General features: G+C 57.1%; 1 protein-coding gene across 5 annotated transcripts; it reads right to left on the bottom strand.

The window, feature by feature from the left end:
* Positions 1-791: 791 nt before the first annotated feature.
* PATL2 (PAT1 homolog 2) lies at positions 792-17,052 on the bottom strand. Of its 5 annotated transcripts, none has more exons than XM_030578186.1 (19): positions 16,924-17,052; positions 14,230-14,332; positions 13,453-13,874; positions 12,965-13,033; positions 12,448-12,513; positions 11,277-11,444; positions 10,753-10,839; positions 9,079-9,233; positions 8,408-8,488; positions 6,798-6,939; positions 5,864-5,984; positions 5,684-5,781; positions 5,221-5,265; positions 4,264-4,412; positions 3,608-3,767; positions 2,672-2,812; positions 2,354-2,451; positions 2,072-2,221; positions 792-1,213 (listed from the first exon to the last, which is right to left on the bottom strand). In XM_030578186.1, exons 1-19 carry the CDS (start codon positions 16,963-16,965, stop codon positions 1,174-1,176), a joined length of 2,337 nt encoding a protein of 778 aa, XP_030434046.1. In that variant the 5' UTR covers positions 16,966-17,052; the 3' UTR covers positions 792-1,173. The 5 variants fall into 5 exon arrangements, with proteins under 5 accessions (XP_030434046.1, XP_030434044.1, XP_030434045.1 ...); XM_030578184.1 differs by lacking the exon at positions 16,924-17,052 and adding an exon at positions 16,708-16,817 and having other exon boundaries at positions 10,753-10,836; XM_030578185.1 differs by lacking the exon at positions 16,924-17,052 and adding an exon at positions 16,708-16,816 and having other exon boundaries at positions 11,277-11,363.
* Positions 17,053-18,081: the final 1,029 nt, after the last annotated feature.

The following is an 18,081-nucleotide window of genomic DNA, read 5'->3' on the forward strand; positions in this document are numbered from 1 at the left end:
AGATAATATGACTTACCAAGGTCACCCAGCTGATCAGTGCAGAGGTAGGATTAGAACCAAGGTCTGAGTCTTGATCCAGTGGTCTAGCCCCAGGCTCCAGAATTTCAACTTTCATTACAAAATTAAGTTCATGGGTTGTGAAGGAAACTTTCAATCTGTGACCCAAGTATAACTGATGTAGTGCTGTCTGCCTGAGTCTGCAGACAGCCTGCAACAGTAAGTTTGGGATACATCTGAACTGCTTCTACTCAGCTCCCTGGATAGATATCTTTAAATTGCCAGCATCATTAACTAATTCCTAGCTGATCAGAGCAAGCAGGTAGTGAGGTGGGACAATCCTGTTAGGAAGACAGGAAACCTGTGAGTGGCAGCTCGTTGTGTCCAGAGTAGATGGGCCATGGGAGCATACCACCACTGACTGTTCTCCAGGCTGACCCCAAACTCAATGTAAGCTGGTATCCTGTGTGCCTGCCTCGGTGCTGCATGTGAGAAGGAGGAGTCCGATCAGTCATTTACATAGCCTGGAGCTCAGGCAGCAAATCTATCCGCATGCCCCACTCCATGCCAACACACAGGACTATGGCAGTTCAGCCCAGGAAGGTTCTCTGAGAGGACTGCACACACCAGAGCTGTGCCCACACAGAGAAGGCATGTGATGGAGCAGCTGCTGAGAAGCCATGTGCCAGGAGCTTGGTGGGAACATGTGGTCTCTGGGCTGCACTTCCATGCCCTGTTTACAGCACACTGGGGGCTTGCCCAAGCTGGAGACTTCACATACCGAGGCCAGGAGGTCTTGTTAATCGCCTTTATTTTAGCGAGTGCTGTACACAGTCAACCTCAATCGCCCATCACCAGGTGCTCCCTGTGCCCACTGTACACATCTGCTTTGCGCCCACTGTGCTCCAGTGCTTGCCTCTGCAGGGCGAGGCCCAAATAAGTTACCCGTGTTCCCTGTGCTGTGCCCCCAGGCACCGGCGCTGGAGAGGGCCATGATCAGCCCTTGAGTCTTGCTCTTCCCGGTGCTAGGGCAAAAAACAAAGTCCCCCTGTGCCAGGGATAGTGTCTGATTTGAAACAAAGTCACAAGGTGATGCTCCTGCCTGTGCATCTCAGAGATGATGGGCACCACTGCCCAGGAAGCTGGTCTCATCCACTTTCCCAGGGCTGGGAGGTCTCAGCATGGCATGGCAGCCTCCGAGGGCAGAGGGGAGCACCTGCAAGGCAAGACCAGCATGTTAGGAATGGGCTAATGCAGCAGCTGGGACATGGCCCCTGCAGGCCCAATGCTCTAACGCCCACTGTTCTGGGTTGGCAGCATTCAGGGGTTGCTTTCGCTTCATCTCCAGCTGATGTTACTGTCAGACCCCCTGCCACTGGGGAGTCATTTCCCCCCTCCCTGGCCCAGACCACATCTGGTACAGGATAGAGCTATGCTGCTACAAGGGCCTCTTGCTTGGTACCATCAGGATGTGTTACAGCAACGTGCCGGGCCCCTCTGCCTGTGACGACTCCCACCGCAGGCAGGTGCCAGGCAGCCCCTATCAGGAAAGATGAAACCAGTCACTTGAAATGACTGGACCAAGGAGCCACCTTGGTGTAGGAAGAGCCAGGACGTCCCAGGGCACCAGGACAGCTGTGTAATGCTGACAGCCTAGCCAAGTCACTCACAGGGCCCCAAAAGGCCACTGGGTTGCGTCAATTCTTGCCCACCCCCCTCATTCCTGCTACCACGCTGGGAGATTTCTGGGCAACCTGAAGGGCAAAGCTCAGAGAGTCACAAGACCAGACATCCCCAAGGAGCCTAGCCCAACAGGCCAGAGGACCCATCTTGCAGCATTACCCTTTGGCTCTTCCCGCTTCGGAAGGACTCTGCCTGGCCTGTGTTTCTCACAGTAGAGCTACGCCCCTTCCTGACTCCTCAACAGTCCAGGGGAAGCTAGTGACTGCCCCAGGCAGCTCAGGCACGCCTGCTGTGGGCAGCCATGGGCACCAGTCAGCATGACAGCTATTACAGTCTGGGCACAGCCAGTGCCCCAAGACCTCCCAGCACAGCCCAGGAGACCAGCACTCACTCCATCTTGGCCTCCAGGCGGTGGATGGTCTGCTTGTCCAGGTAGCGGCAGAACAAAGAGAGGAGGTTGCTGGGGAGGAAGAGAGGCTCCACCAGGGCAGTCTTGGGCACTTGGGACAGCTCCCTGGCAACCAGGAACACTGTGTCCGTCCTGGGGAGACAAACCCACCAGTGAGCGCTTAGCTGCCCTTCCGCACCAGCCAACACAGCATGCTCTGTGCTACCCAGCCACCCTCCTGCACAGGGTGCTGCCTGGGCCGAACCCCTCCCTGTGGCACCTCACCACTTCTCGAAGTCCCCGCTGTGCGGCTCCAGCGGCATGTCGGAGGAGAGCAGCCTCTCGCCGTGACTCAGCAGGGCGTACAGGAGAGAGATCCCGAACTGCGGGGAAGCACAGGAGCGGCCATGGGTTAGAAACGGCAGCCACAGCCAGGCCAGGCCCAGCCCCAGGAGAGAGGGGGTCCCCCCAGGGCCCAGCACCCACCCCAGAGCGCCCAGAGAGGTGCAGAATCTCATCCACCAAGGCAGCTCTGAGCTCACCAGCTTCCCCTCCTGGAGGCCCTTCTGGCCCCAACTTCTTGCCCGACCCAGCTCCACACACCTGGTTCTTAAAGGTCATGGTGAGCGGCAGCTCGGTGGAGCCGGCCAGCGGCCTGGTCAGCTCCTGCAGGACCTCAATGAGCTCGCTGAAGGTCATCCGGCCCACCATCTCACTGAGGGGGCCGTACAGGACAGGCAGGGACTAAACACCAGCACAGAGAGAGGGCAGAAAGCGCAGTTAAAACCAGCCCCCAGACCTGACACCATACAGATGGGCTCAACCCCTACTCCCTGCTCTGGCATGTAATCGCAATAGCATCTGCTCACAGGGGTGGGGGGAACAAACCCAACCTGCAGGGGGCACTAGGGAGCGCTGTCAAGTGCTCACTTGGGCCAGGAGACCTGCCCCTCCCAACTGAAACAGGTGAGCTCATGCAGGCGGCTGCAGGTGTAAACAAAGCGCCCCCCTTCCAGCCCAGAAGCAGGGCCCAGACACAACAGATCCTCCAGCCCATCGGCCTGTGGAGAATTGCACCCTATGGTCTATTTCCCAGGGCAGCCAAGTAAGGGACCCTCCGGCACAGCAATCTGCAGACTAGGCCACAGCCTGGCCATGCCAGCCAGGACTTCCCCTGCAGCCTTGGCTACACCCCCACTTTCCCAGCCTCCCCCACATTGCCCTAGTTATAACCCTGTATCGCTCACCCCTGCTGGGCCCTGGGATCCCAGCCCTAGACATGCTGCCCAGGTGGACTCTTCTGCCTCACGCCAGCCCTCTCATTCCCCAGTTTCCTACAATGGTCAATGCCTTCTCCTGAGCTCCCTCCAGTTCATCAGTACCTGGTGCCTGCAGAATGGCCTCTCTAGGATCTAGGGCCCAGCTTGGATTGAAGGCAGAAGGCACATTCCCTGCTCACTCCAGGGGAGTGGTTTAGGGGAGGGGGAAATTGTGCCCCATCCTGGGACCAGCTTCTCCCTACTCCCAGCAAGCCATTACCTCATCCAGCGCATCCTTCCTCATGAGGAAAGGCAGGTGGCGGGTGACGGTGACCAGGATCTCCTCCGCCTGCTCCCGTGCCAGGTGCGGCAGCAGTCGCGCGGTCAGTTTCTTCCCCTTCCGCACACAAAGGACCTGCAGGAACTCATCTTCCGCCTCCCTGAAGGAGAGCCCTGAGCTGCCCAGACCCTGCAGGACGCAGCACCCTCCCACCTACCCTTGCTCCACTGGCGGTGTGAAGTGCTGCCAGGAAAGCAGGGAACTGGGGTGTCAGGCAGGGGAGTTTGCATGGCTTGGGGGTGGGGAGGAAGGAGGAGCCAGGAGAAGGTAGCACAGGGCCCCAGCGTCCAGCAGGGGAGCTGGCTCCCATCAAGTGGCTTAGCCCGAGAGTATTTGATGTGACACAGCCGGATGTGGAGTGCTGAGCGAAGACAGGAATGTTTCGGATTCCCAAACCCACTAGTGCCAAGCAACAGGGAACAGGGCATTGCCATCTGGCCCCGGAGAGCTGCTGTTCTAACAGCATCTTCATGGGTGAGAGGCATGCTTCACCATGGGGGTGGTACCTGCACCCTCCCCAGATGGCCCTTGGGCCCCCTTCCCCAAGGGCCAGCCATGCGCAGGGACAGTGCACAAATGTGCACCAGCAAACTCACTCCTCACTGTCGCATGCCCTGATCTTCAGGGCCTGGTAGATGCGCCCCACTTCGTGGCTCTTCTTCTCACAGAAACGGGGGTGCTGCTCTTCGGGCAGCAGGTTCATCTTCCGCTGAGTCTCCTCCACTTCCAGCAGCTGCAGGAACATCTGGGGAAGCAGGAGAGAAGCTAGTAGGTGGGCCCGGGGGGAGGAATAATGAGATCCCATATGAGCCTCTCCAGATAAACAGTAGCCCTATATTCTTCCTCCAGCACTCAGCCTGTGACAAGGAGCGAGCTGCCTGGCTGTGAGAGACAAGCAGTTGGGACATCCCAAGAGATCCCAGCCACAGCTCCTATGTACAACAGAGACTGCCCATTGGGGTTGGGGAGAGAGCTGGGACCCTCAGGTAAGACTCACCCCACCCTCACTGCAGTGATCCAGGATCTCCATCACCCAGGGGTGCTCACTCAGCCACTCTGGTCTCCTGGACTAGCTCTAATACACAGTTTCTTATGGACTTCTGAACTCTGCAGGGGACTCGGAGAAGCCAGAGATCCACTGATCCACAGCCTCTACCACATTGACTATCTGACCTTCTTCAGAATAGCCTGTGCCTTAGGCTCAAGGAGGCAGATGAATATGGCAGAGGGGAGTGTTTGCACCAAAGCCATATGCAACCTGGGATCTTCCACAGAACATCCCCTGGCTTTGCCTGGAGACGCTGTCGGACTTGTCTCAAACCCTCGCTGCCCACTTGACACTAACCCTCCCCACGAGCATCTCTGCCCCAAGAGGCCGGACACACCAAGATCCAGGCCACACGGGGTTTGCAGAAGTTGGAGAGAGCCGATATCCAGCTTCTAATGAACCCTTCTTCCACCGCTGTTCCTCTGCCCTTGCTCCCCCCAGCACGTCAGCTGGAGGGGAAACATCTTGCCCGGAAGCCATGGCTGTGCCCGAGGCACCCTCTCACCTTCTCAATTCTGTGCAGTGCCCGAAGTCGCTGGTTCCCCGCAGCCTTTGGATCCAGAGGGGAGAAGGGAAGACAACCAGTTACAACCACCGCAAAACACAGCAGCCTCCAGGCCACAGTGCTGTCCCCAAGCTACTACCAGGCTTGATTGGATGTGATGGCAGCAGGACAATGAGCAACCCACATGGGGAACACTTCAAAGGGCTCCTGTCAGACTGCATGAATCCCAGGAGCTAACCCCACCTGACCCAACTACTTGACCCATCCCCAGTGCTAGGCTGATCTCACCAGTGACAGAGCCAGAGCCACAGGTGCTGGAGCCTCACTAGCCAGAGTAGCTACAGAAGGGTGCAGCGGTTCCAATGTCCTTTGAGAAGCTTTAAGAGAGCTAAGAAAGCTCCCACCTAGTGGCTGCACAGAGGGCCGGGGCAGGCTTAGAGGAGCTCGGCCACTCCGCACGTACCTCCTCCTGCAGGGCGTGGTGCACGGCATCAATGGCCCTACGAGGGCTGTAACAAGTAGACATGGCAACCTGGCCCAGCGAGCCTGCAATCCGCACCACTGAAAGAGAGGCAGACATGTTGAGAACCCACCCAGGGCCCCTCCTGCCTGCCTCAGGCAGTGCCCTTCCCCTCATCCTTACCAGAGTCATAGATCTCCATCTTCTGGATGTACGGCGTCACCAGCTTGGGGGGCTCCTGCTTGTTACGCCCCCCAAGCAGCTCCTCCTCTGCCTGCTTCCGCTCCAGCCTGTGGTAATAGGCCTGCAAAGGACAGGACGGCAAAGCAGCTGTGAGAGGAGGCAGCAGGCTGGGCACAGGCCTGCTATGGGGCTGAGCGTGCTGCAGTAGCTGTGGCCCACTGGCACCAGGGGACTAGAGGTCCTTGACCCTCCCACCCCCCACTTTTTAAGAAAAGAAACATAACAGCTGGATTCATGTCCGCTGCTGCTTTTTCTTTCCTGCAGAATAATAGATTCTGCCAGGGAAGTGCTGCAATTACAATTTACAACCACTAGGGGCTGCTGTGGCACCAGAAGAGGGCAGCTGGCTCACCACTGGAGCAGCAAACCCTGGAGAGGGAGGGGGCACTTCGGTTTTGCCCTGCATCCCCCCTTTTACAAAGGTTATGATGCCCTTGCAGTGGGCCAAAGAGGGGTAAGGGCTCCACCCAGTCCAACATCAGCCCCAGAGCTCCTGCTGGGGGGAGGAGCAGTTTAACTGGTCTGTCTGCACCAAGAGGGGCCAGTCTGGCCAGTCTAATTCTCCTGCTTCTGCTTTCAGTCCAGGGCTCCTGGCTGCCCCCTGCATCCTCCTCATCAGGCCCCATGCTCCAGGGATGGCCAGTGTCAGGACAGGGCATGAGCACCCTTCTCCACCCTAACAGCTGGGGCAGAGCTGGGCAGTGATGGATCCTGCGGGGCAGAACCGACCTAGCTGGAGATCAGCCTGGGAATAGTGGGGTCTGCCTAGCTGGGGCTCTGGGGGAAACTCAAGCTCCACCCAGCCAGGGAGGTCTCTGCCCACTCTAGGGAGAGGAGGCATCTGATTCCCCCCACACCCCAGCCCCCCGCTCACCTGGTAATAGTAGTCATCCAGGTGAGGATTTTCACTCTGCAACTGCATCATCTGCACCTTGATCACCCAATCCTTCTCCTTGCGTGTCATGAGCCCAGAATAGGGATCCGCCTTCAGTGACCATGCCTTCTTGGGGGAGATGCTGCAGGGCAGGAATCACCCCCCAGCATTACTCCCTGGAGACTCTGCCTAGGGCAGCATCTGCAGCAACCAGCTGCTCCCATGGGCCAACCCCCCCATCCATTAATGGGTTCACATCAGGCTTCTACCTGGAGACGTGGGTGGTAGCAAGGAGACTACACAGGCCCTGGGAAGGCCTCGCAAGAGAGGAACCAATATGTGGGGAGCACAAGGGCCCCTGGGATGGGAGGGAGAGCACTGAGCACAAGGAGGTGAAAGATCCTCTGGTTGAGATGATTCTGCTGGCTGCTCCCCTCCAGCCCCTGTGCTGCGCACCTAGCATAGACCAGCCCCCAGTCCCCTCCTGACCTCCCCCCAGGTGGGTCAGCTCCTTCACCCTGGAGCTGAGCTGGTGGCGGTGGCAGTGCCAGTGGGGGGAGGGGAGTGGAATCATGGACAGAGCCCCCCTCACATACAGCTGGCCCTCTCTCCGGCCACTTCTCACATCTGAGTCCCCCTGCCCACCCAGCACCCTCGGCAGATCTGCCTGAATCTCGGCCCAACTTGGGGAAGGCCAGGCCACACACCCCCAGTGGGAGTATTTCCAGCCATGTAGATGGAAGGAGGAGCAAGAAGAGACTGGGGCTGAGGAACTGATCTGTGGAGAGTGCCAGGGCCCTGGGAGTGAGAGCTACCCCAGCACCAGGGCAGGTCCCCAGCTGGGTGGAGGCCTGAAAGGCAGGGGGAATCCAGAGCAGACACTGCCAGATACCCCGACTGGTGCCACATTAGTGTCAAGGTGCCCCTTTACAGGCAGCAGGTGCACAGAGCCTGGGACAAATCACAGGACCACAGCTGCTCAGGCTACTGCTATGCTCTGTGCCAGCCGCAGACCACGGAGCACAGTGAGCCAGCCTGGGGCTCCATAACCCCCTATACACAACCCCCAGCTGGGATCACAGTGAGTCAGCCTGGGGCTCTGTGATGTTATGCTTAAACGAAGCACGCAAGATTTTTTTTTTTATAGGGGAGAAGGCAACACGCTGCATTTATTGAGAATACAGCAGTTACCATATGCTTTCCAGTCTCTCCCCCCCCCCTTCCCACTGTGACCCTGGGATCACAGTGGGCCAGCCTGGGGCTCTATGACCTCCTGCACACAACCAGGATCACAGCAGGACACAGGAACAAACATCTAGGGGAAGACATCTCAAGCTTCCTTGCCCTGGGCATGGCACTCACAGCCTAGTCCATCTCCTAGGGGCTCAGCTGCCCCCCAGGTCCCTAGCTGAGAAAGCTCCAGAGGAAGCCCTGGAAAGGCACCACAGCCTAAAGAGAGCAGGGAGTAGCCTGGAGTGAAATGTCTGGACCCCGTCAGCAAGCTGCACCTGCACAGCTAGGAGTACCAGAGTGCCAGGCTTAGGTTTGTGCCAATCTCATCATGTGCTGGCTGTGCCCCTAGTCTCTCTCCTCCCTGCCCCTTAGCTCACCTCTGCACCTGCCCTCGCTGCTGCCGCTGATTCAGAATCCGCTGATGCTGAGGGTGCAGCTGGGTCATGTGGCTGGGCACACTGCAATGAAAGACAGGTGGCGGGGATGAGGCCAGCAGCAGGAATGGCCGATGGAGGATATTGTAATGAAGATGGCTGGGGGCAAAGCTGGAGGGGAGGAGGGGGCCTCTGACACCAGGCCAGACTCAGGCCACTGCCTTCCAGACTGGGAGCTCTGCATCTGGAGCTGCAAGGGGCCCTGGAGGGGGATGCCCTGTCTCTTCCCCCTGCTGCCCTGGGGGTGACCTGGGCCCTTTCCTGGAGGATCCAGGGGATGTCCCAGCCAGCCTGCTGGCTAATTAAAGAGCAGCAGCACTAGTTCTAGTCCCACCCCCATGATCCTTAGCCATACGGTGCGAGGGCTGCAACACTGAACCTCAAATCTCTTTGGGATTCACAGGCCACAATGCCTCCTTAGCCCCAGCTCTGGTAGGGGCCCTGGTGCCCAGCTCCCATTTCAGAGCATGCACCAGCTATACAATCCAACCTCAATCACCAGACTTGGGCCCAAGTCCAGTTTGTGGGATTAGCCGCTCTCCCTGCCCCCACAATCAAACAGGCTGGAGCCCTGGACGCTTTGGTCACAGGGATCCTGCCCCCTTCCATGGTACCTGAACTTCAGCTGGCAGCCGGCTGGAGGACTGAAGAAGAGAGGGGGCTCCAGAGAGGGAGACATGGGACCAAAGTGCATGGCCAGGGGCTGCGTTGGGGTGCTGATGTTGCGTGACATGGGCCTAAAGGGAGTCGGAGACACATATCCCGAGCTCTGAAAGAGGAGACAAGGGTTAGATTTCCAGAGCCGGAGCACCCTCTTCCCCTAACCAAGAAACCCAGGAGCACTTGAAGGGCCAGGACAGATGTGGGGCACTTTCGTTCACCTGGCATTAGGGAGAAGGAGTGGAATGCCCCATGGCCAGAGGTGCTGGCTCCTCCCTTCCCCCCTGCATGCTGTAGTGGAGCTGCCTCCTCCTCTGCACCCTGCTGCATGCTGATGAGAGCAGCACATGTTGCATGGCAGGATGGAGCTCCTTCACCCCTCCCCCACACAACTGCCAGGCATGGCCAGGAAGCGCCCAATGCTGGAGGAGTTTTGTTGTGGGTCCATTTCCAGTCAGTCATGTGGGCAGCACCCCCTAGTGACTGACAGACACTGCCCTACTTGCCCATCAGGTCTGAAAATTCCTGCTCCCAGCTGTTCCTCGAGGCCCTGTAGGGATCCTGTCCTCAGCCCCATTACACAGACCACAGCTGGGACTTCAGCATCATGCTGCCAACCAGCAAAGAGAGTCTCTGCTGCCCCAGTACCAGGAGAGGAGTCGGGTGACCTATTAGTGGGCTCCACGGATCCGGCCCAATCCCCTTCCACCCATACTCCAGGGGTAACTGTGTCCAACATGGGGCCCAGCTCCAGGCCCTGAATGTCTCCTAAAGACACTCTTCCCTGCCCTGCGTCCTGCTGCTGGTTCAGCCTGCCCCTGCTTGCCCTGTCCATGCTGTTCTCTAACCTCCCTGTTGGTCTTTTCCGAAGCATGATGCCTGGAACTGAAGATGGGGCTTTGGCTGAGGCCTAGAGCAACCTCTCCACACAATATGCCCCGGGCCACCCTCTAGCTCCTTCCCTATGTACTGTACTTGGTGCTGCCCACCTCATCCACCGGGGACAGCAGGACTGAGTGAGGTACAGGGGACAAGGGTTATGGCTCCAGGAGAACATCCTTAGGAGCGGTAACGTATCGGGGGTGGGGGAAGGATCCCAGAGGAGACATTGGAGATGGCTAAGGCATTAGGAAAGAAGAGAAGAGAGGTCTGTAAGAGAATGACTCTGCAGGGGACTCTTTCCTTTCCCCATGAGACAACAGAAAAGGGCACTTGGGATTAAAAGGTAGAGCATTTGAGATGGATAAAGGAAGTGATTCTTTATATAACCACCTGTGGAACTGCCTGCTGGAGGAAAACAGCTTAGTAAGTTACTAAGAAGGACCAGACAGCAGCACCTGCAGTGACAGGGACCAGGATGAAGTTACAAGGACTGATCCTGCCATTTCAGGGCAGAAAGATTCCTCAGGCTAGGGTTTGATCAGAAGAAATGCCTCCCTCCTCCCAGCATAGAGCTGTGCTAGCAGCCAGGTCAATATGCCTTGACACCTTCCCCAAACTCTCCAGCGCTGCCACAGTGGGAGATGGGCTGATCAGCTCCAGTGACATGTGTACGGGTGCAGATTGGAATGGCCAAAGCTTCCTGAGAGGCCCTGGGCTGGGAGGGAAGAAGCAGCTTGGGGTGTTACCTGATTGGGGGTGAAGAGAGGCGAGGCTCTGCGGGGTGGCGTGTATGGTCGAGGGGAGCCCATGGAGCGGGGCATCATGGGAGACTGCTGCAGGACAGGAGACAGGAATGTTACTGGAAGCAGGAGTCTGGTGGCACCTTAAAGATGCATCTGAAGAAGTGGGTTTTTTACCCATGAAAGGTTATACCCAAATAAATCTTTTAGTCTTTAAGGTGTCACCAGACTCCTCGTTTTTGCGGATACAGACTAACACGGCTACCCCTCTGATACTGGAAGCAGGACTGCAGCAGGCTGACTGGGCCAGTGTCAGGCCCTGCCCTGAAGCTTGCCCGGCAGCATTCAGCATCAATGCTGTAAATAGCACATGCAAGACAGACACTGTTGGAGCAGCACTGCTGTGAGGGATGGCCCAGAGCATGAGGCAGAGTGACCCCAAAGTGACACAGGGCAGAGGGGACCAACAGAGGCGTAGCAGGGACACAGGAGCAGGGGAATGAAGGGCAGAAGGTAGAAAGTCACTTTACCTGCCGCATAAAGCGCTGAGGGAAGGATTTCGGGGACATCATTCTGAAGTCTGAGCGCTTGAGTCCAGGGGAGCCCAGGTACCCCCTCTGCGCTGGGGAGACAAGGAAGTCCAGGTTCATTTGCGACATGGGGGGGCCCCTGTCCAATGCCTGGAGAATGGCTTTGTCCTACACGGGAGACAAAGATAGAGCCTTTCTGCTGTACCTCAGGGTATAGCAGGCCACTGCTGGAGGGAGAGTGACAACCCTGGGAGCCCCAAGGACTGGTTTCAGCTAGCACCGCCTCCACCCAAACCAGGTGAGATGGGTTCTTGAGTCCCCCACAATCCCAGGGAGCTGGGAGCACTGACTGAAGGGATCAGCAGTGAGACAGGGCTGACATTCCCAGGGTCACCCCTAGGCCAGGCTCATGTGAGCCTGGGTAGGCGGATGGCTGGACAATCCCTGCTTTGGAAAGCAGCTGTATATACCTGCCTGTAGGCCACAAAGCCGTCCAGCCCTGGGGTTTGGAGTTACAATGGAGCGGAGTAGGGGCAAGCTCAGCACACAGGCACCTCCAGATGTGGAGCTGCTAGAGGGATTGTGGAGCTGATGCACTCCCCAGAGCATAGCAAGGGCTGGCTGCTTTCCCGAGCCCACAAGATGCTCTGCAGTGGGGGATATGACCTCCTCACAGAGCTCCCAAATTCCATCACAGGATCAGCTCGGCTCTAGCAGGGCACAGGAGCTCTGCAGAGCAGGTACCTTCTCCCACAAATCTTTGCACCAACCCCACCTCAGGGGGATGGGACAGAGGAGTCTATTCCATGCCTCCAAACTCCTTCGGGGCCACCAAAGCCCATTCTCCATCAATCACCAGGCCTGGAACCCTTCCACATTCCTACAGCACCTTCAGCCTGAAAGAGCCCTCTGCCCGCAGGCCATGCCAGTTCCCGCCCATCCTTGGGACACTCCCCCACCATATCCATCAGTCCCATGTACCAGCCCCTGCCTGAAACTCAGCAAGCCCTTTGGGTTTGGGTTCTGGATCCCTGGATGTTCAGGGGGGTGAAGGGGAGGGGCCCTCCAGCCTAGGCAGCTTGATGGCTCCAGAGCATTGGATGTTCCAAGCTCACAGTGCCCAGTGATGCCCTCTTTTGGATATGGGGAGAAAGCAAAGGGTGGTGCTCACCTCCAACATGTGGTGTGACAGGATGCTGCTTGGGGATGAGGTCCATGCACCTGAATCTGCAGCCATCTGAAAGGCACTGGAAGTTAGGCTCAAGGGAAAGACTCACCAAGCAAACGTGGAGGGAGCAGGAAGGAAAAAACAGCTGTAGTCCCAGCATCTGCCAGCAGGAGGCACTGCAGAGGACATCTTAGAAGCACTGTGGGTGAACCTACAGCTACTCCAGGCCTGGCCTCTTCCAGCAGGAGGCACTGTAGGAGCTACAAGTACCAGGGGAGCTCCCAGCCACTCACCGTAGTCTCTTCCAGCTGTGGGTGCTGCAGGTACAGGGCCAGTGACTGAAGTTCCCCACTGCTCCAGTCCCAGGCCCCTTCCTAGAGGAGATCCTGTGAGGTGCAGGAGCACTGGTTGTGGGGGAGCCCCTATCTCCTCCCATCCCCTCTCCCCCAGCCAGCAGCACTCCAGGGAAGGGGAGAGGGGCGGACCGAGCCAGGCAGGGGGAAGGTGACTTCACTCTTACCAAGTCATCGCCCTCGAACTCTCCCCAGGTGGAGCCGATCCTGCTGTCAAGAACTGCTGAGTCCAGGCTCTGCAGGGCACAGAAGAATTGCACTCAGTCCCTGGAGTCTGGGGAATTCAGCTTCCCTGCCTCCCTCTGTACCTGCGGGAGAGGGAAGGGGACTTGCCCCAGGGAGAGTGCGGGGGAGTCACTTGCTGCTAGCATGGGCAGGGTTCTGTCCTCAGTCCCAGAATGGCTGACCCTGGGGTCAGAGAGAGGAAGGGAAAATGCACATAGCCATCTCCCAGCGGACCCCCTCCCCGCCTCAGTTGATATCTTCCCAGTTCCTAGGGGCTGCTGAAGTTAATGAGGAGAATCCTGCTGGGCGTGGGAAGGCAGGACCCCCTGCCCAGAGAGCTGGGAGGAGACAGCACCACTCTCCAAACACTCATGGAGAAAGGACTAAATCCACACACCCTTCTGGAGCCCCTCCCCCCCGCCTTTCTCACCTCCAGCGTGGGCTTGCTGTGCACAGCTCTCATCACTGCTGGGTCTCCCAAATCATTCTGCTCCTCGTTGTCCTCCTCATGCTGCTCCTCTTCTTCCCCTTCCTCCTCCTCCTCCTCCTCTTCTTCTTCTTCCTCCTCACGTTCATCTACCCCTGTCTCCTCCTCCATGTCAGCAAAGTCATCACGTGGCGCTCCAGGCTCTGCCTCACCTTCTTCCCCTGCCTCTTCCATCTCCTCCAGCATGGGCTCCTCCTCTTCTGCCCCCAGGCCAGGCTGCACAGTGGCCTTGTACTCCGCCTCCTCCTCCTCCACTGTTACCTCTGTCACCACTGCTGCCTCATTTTCACCCACAAGACTCAGCTCTGGGCCTTTATCTGGAGGAGCTGGGGCTTTTGCCACTTCCTCTTCCATGGAGTCTCGATCTTTGGAGGAAAGAAAGGAGGGTTCCAGTCAGGGGCAGAGAGCTGGGGGATTCCACAGCAGCTCCACTGCCTGTGGTGCACCCAGTGTGAACTGGGGAGATGCTGCCTTGACCAACAGGGAGAGCTAGATGCTGTGAAACTGACCTTTGAGCTTCCTGCTCCAGAAGGCAACTTCCCAGGTGTGGAATCTCTCCCACAGGTGACACCCCCAAGCCCCAGCCTTCAACACCTCCCAACAAGCCCAAGTCACACCCCCACTGCCCAACCTTTGTATTCCCTACTGCCCTCTCTTTCCAAAGTCTGCTCACCCCCCATGCCCTGATGCTCCTCCTTTCCTGCTGCCTCCAAGCCCTACCTAACCCAAAGGTCATTTCATTGTACAGGTCAATCTCCTCATCTTCCTCCGCCATTTCTTCCAGCAAAGGAGCATCTTCTGCCAGAAGGTAGTCTTCTAGGATCTAGGAGACAGAGCGAGATGGGGAGTAGGGCGTCCCTGCTCCTTCCAGGAGCCAGCTAATATGGAGACAGACATCCTGACCTGCCCCAAGCCAGAGAGGGGGGTGAGCACCCATCCACTTCCCCAACCAAAGAAGGGGTGCTGAACTAATGCCATAGAATTGACAAAGATCTCTCTCTCATCAAGCCCCTGATGGGGCATGTCCTGCTGGCTAACAGGTATTTAGAGATCTCTGACAGCCTCTACTGCCAGGGCCGGCTCCAACTTTTTTTGCTGCCCCAAGTGGCAAAGAAAAAAAAAAGAAAAAAAAATCCAATTGAGCTGCAGCTGAAGTGCCACCGAAGAGGAAGAGAGGGAGTGAAGGACCCACCGCTGAATTGCCACCGAAGACCCGGACATGCCGCCCCAATAATGGATGGAGTACCGCCCCTTTCTATTGGCTGCCCCAGGCACCTGCTTCCTTCGCTAGTGCCTGGAGACAGCCCTGCCTATTGCTAACCCCAGACTCCTGGCACCTCCAAGGCACTAGCTGGAAGGGTGATGGAAGTCTACTGGTTTTTAATCTCTCAGCTGCTTCACTAAAATCAATGGGAAGTTTACCCTGCTTCAGTAGAAATTAACTGTGGGGCCCAGAGCCTACAACGTGTTTCAGAGACTCAGAGAATCCACGTGGACTTTAAGAGAGTTCTGTGTGGGCACAGGATCCACCCACATGGTACAAGTTGGAGGACTGGGGTCTCAGACAGCAAAGCTCCTGTTGCACGCAGCATGTCACTGAGTGGGAAAAGCAAGGCCAGAGCTGTTAGAAACAAAGTTATGTCTGTCCTTTTGTTGAACTAGTCATTAGCATGTGCAGTTCCTCAGTTTGTACACATAACTGCTGTACTTGCACAAATTAGAAGCCCAGTTCTAGACCTGCACTAGGTGAAAATGTAGCTCTCAAAGTATCACTGGTAGGTTTAAGAGTTATTGCCCAGCTGATGTTAAGAGGGAAGTTCATGCTCCTCAAAGCTAACACTGTCTACAGACTCAGAGGGACAATTGTGCATTGGTTTCACCGAGTACCCTTTAGAAGGTTTGTTTGGCAACCATGAGGACTCTGCAGAACCTACATTGGTCAAGGGGCTGAGATTAATCCACCAAGGGGGTCAGAGACAGCCGCACTGATATTGGATGCAGAGGAGGTGTGAAAATCTGATGCAGTGAACCAGGGAGCCAATGGAGGGAGTGATGTAGTTTGAACAACAGCAGAACAAAGGATCTTCAGTAGCAGCAGTTTTGACAGACCCCAAGGAGCAGAAGAGGGAAGGCCAGAGAGGGTGTTACTGTGATAAAGGCAAGAAGTGACCACTACATGGAGAAGGGGCTTAGCTACGAGGGCAGCAGGGAAAGGGGGACATTAGACAGGAGACAGGCTCTATCAAGAGGCTGGATATGGGGGAGAAGAGCCAAGAGGCTGCCCAGATCATAGGCCTGGGGGATGGGGAGAGGTGTGAAGCTGCCTGATGGGGAAACAGGAAGAAGCTCTGTCCTGATGAGGGGAAGGTAGTGGTGGGACATCCAGAGGAGTGCCCAAGAGGCAGCTGGAAAGAGGAGTTTGGATGAAGGAGGAGAGGTGGATTTGAGAACCAGCCTCACGAAGCAATAGCTGAATCTATACGACATGAAAAGGAGCCGAGATAACCCTAGCTCAGTGCCGTGGAGAGGCCCTTTAGCTTCACACCATTAGACTCTAAACTGGGACAAGGAGCCTTAGTCTGGGAAAGGCTGAGAGGCAAAACCAAGGACCAGGCTGTGAGCAAGGGAAAGCGAACTCCAGACTAGACAGCAGGACAGACATCCCAAGAGAAGACCAAGATACTATCCTAACTAGTTAGAGCAGGGCTGGAGCCACGGAGTGATCAAGTCGGTCACACTGGTCATCTGGGGCTACACAGCCATAGCCCAAGAAGCCCCATCCAGTGGCTGAGCATGCATGGGCACTTGACTCAGCACCACACCAGGGGACTCACCTGGGGCCAAGGGGAGTAGCTCTGCCCTTGCTGGGAGTTCCCCACCCACGAGCCTCACTGCTCTCCTGCCTGGGGCACCTGCCAGGGCCAGTGGCTGCCTGGGGGCTGGTAACTGCCCTCTACCCTGCACAGCCAGGCACCTGGGGTCTGAGAAGCAGAGCCAAAGGGAAGAGCAGCTGGAACAGGCCAAGGGGTGACTGCCAGGCAGGCCAGGGGACTCCAGGTGGGGCAGGGCAGCTGTCCAGGAGGTGATGTCCTGGCACTACACAGAGGAAGCTCTCCCCTGCCCCAGACGCCCCCAAAGCGGGAGATTATGGGCTCTCGGTGTGGGGGAAGAACCGAGGCGGCAGTAGAGAACACTTACAGCCGGCTCACTGCTCTCCGCCATTGTCGCCGTCCCCACCCACCGCGATTTCCCTCTATGGGGCCGGGCTCCGGCCGCCTGCCAGCTTTTAAAGCGGAGAGGCAAGAAGAGCGAGACTGCGCATGCGCTGAGGGTCCTCGACCCTACAACATGGCGGCGTGCAGTCACGCAAGCAGGAGAATACACCTGCGCAAGTGTGAGGCTGCGCTGGCTCACCTGTAGCCCCTCTCGGCCGTGACATCGTCCAGGAGCTCCCATTCCTCCCCCCCGTTTCTGTGTAGTGGTGCAGTCCGGGTTCCTCTGCGGGGGGCGCGCACTCCAGCCTGTGCATTAGGCGCGTGGCCAGGCTCTGCCCTGGCTCCTCGCAGGTAGGAGTTGCACATGCAGCCCCAGGGCTCCCCAGGACCCCACCCTCAGCTTGGCTGCATGGAGGACCAGGGTGGGTTCTGATGCCGTGTTGGCCTCTGTGGTACCTGTTCTGGGGGCTCCAGGGTTGCAGTGGCCACAGTGCATGGCTAGGCCCTGGGCCCCTGCAGTGGGGGACTTTGTTGACCCCAGGGTTTGAAAACACCAGGCTCCAGGGGGTTCCTATCAGTGGAGCTCTGGGTACCCGCAGCAGTCATGGTTGGAGCAGAGTTTAATTTGTGCTAGGGCTGAGCCCCAGCACCTCTGGGCTTGGCAGTTCATAGCCACAGCACCTCTGGGCTTGCTGCATCAGTTACGAATGCAAAAAATTGCTTGAGCACCGCCACCTTTTTTATTACAAATTAAGCACTGGATTGCATGCTCTTGCTGTCATTACGGTGGCAGCGGCTGCACCCATGATTGCCTACAGTCCAGCTGCAGTGAGCAAATTCACCCTCAGGGTGGGGTGCTTTCCAGCAGTCACCCTCCTGCCTTGCACACACTGCAGCTGGAAGGCTCAGGGCTGGCCATGTGATCCCAGGAACACATTTTTGTTGGTGTTGGCTCAGATCCTTAAGCAACTGACTTTGGGTGTCACACAGCTAGCTACAATTCAGAACCCATCATCTCAGTGCATACAGACTGAGTTGGGGGCGTCTGTTCTGTGGGTTCTAACTTGCTCACATGTAAAACCAAGGTTTAACTGGTGAAGTAGGATTCAATTAACCATATTGTCTCATTGTTTCCTTGTACTTCCCCCATCTGTCTGTGGCCACCTTTTGTCTTATATGTAGACTGTAGCTCTTTGGGGGCAGGGACTGTCTCTTTTGTTCTGTGTTTGTACCACACTTACCGCAATGGGGTCCAGGTCTGTGGCTCAGATTCCTAGGCATTACCACAAAACAAACAAACAAAAGTTGTCACCCAGATAACCACAGCCAACTTTGTAGAAAGAGATGGTATTCCTAA

Source organism: Gopherus evgoodei, chromosome 10, assembly GCF_007399415.2.
Source record: "Gopherus evgoodei ecotype Sinaloan lineage chromosome 10, rGopEvg1_v1.p, whole genome shotgun sequence".
NCBI classification, from domain to species: Eukaryota; Metazoa; Chordata; order Testudines; family Testudinidae; genus Gopherus; species Gopherus evgoodei.

Coding starts and splice junctions, on each gene's coding strand:
- PATL2 (XM_030578186.1), bottom strand. CDS start 16,965: ATGGGAGCTCCTGGACGATGTCACGGCCGAGAGGGGCTACAG. Junction 14,333..16,923: donor ACGGCCGAGAGGGGCTACAG/GTGAGCCAGCGC, acceptor TCTGTCTCCTAG/ATCCTAGAAGACTACCTTCT. Junction 10,840..11,276: donor CTCAGCGCTTTATGCGGCAG/GTAAAGTGACTT, acceptor CCTGTCCTGCAG/CAGTCTCCCATGATGCCCCG.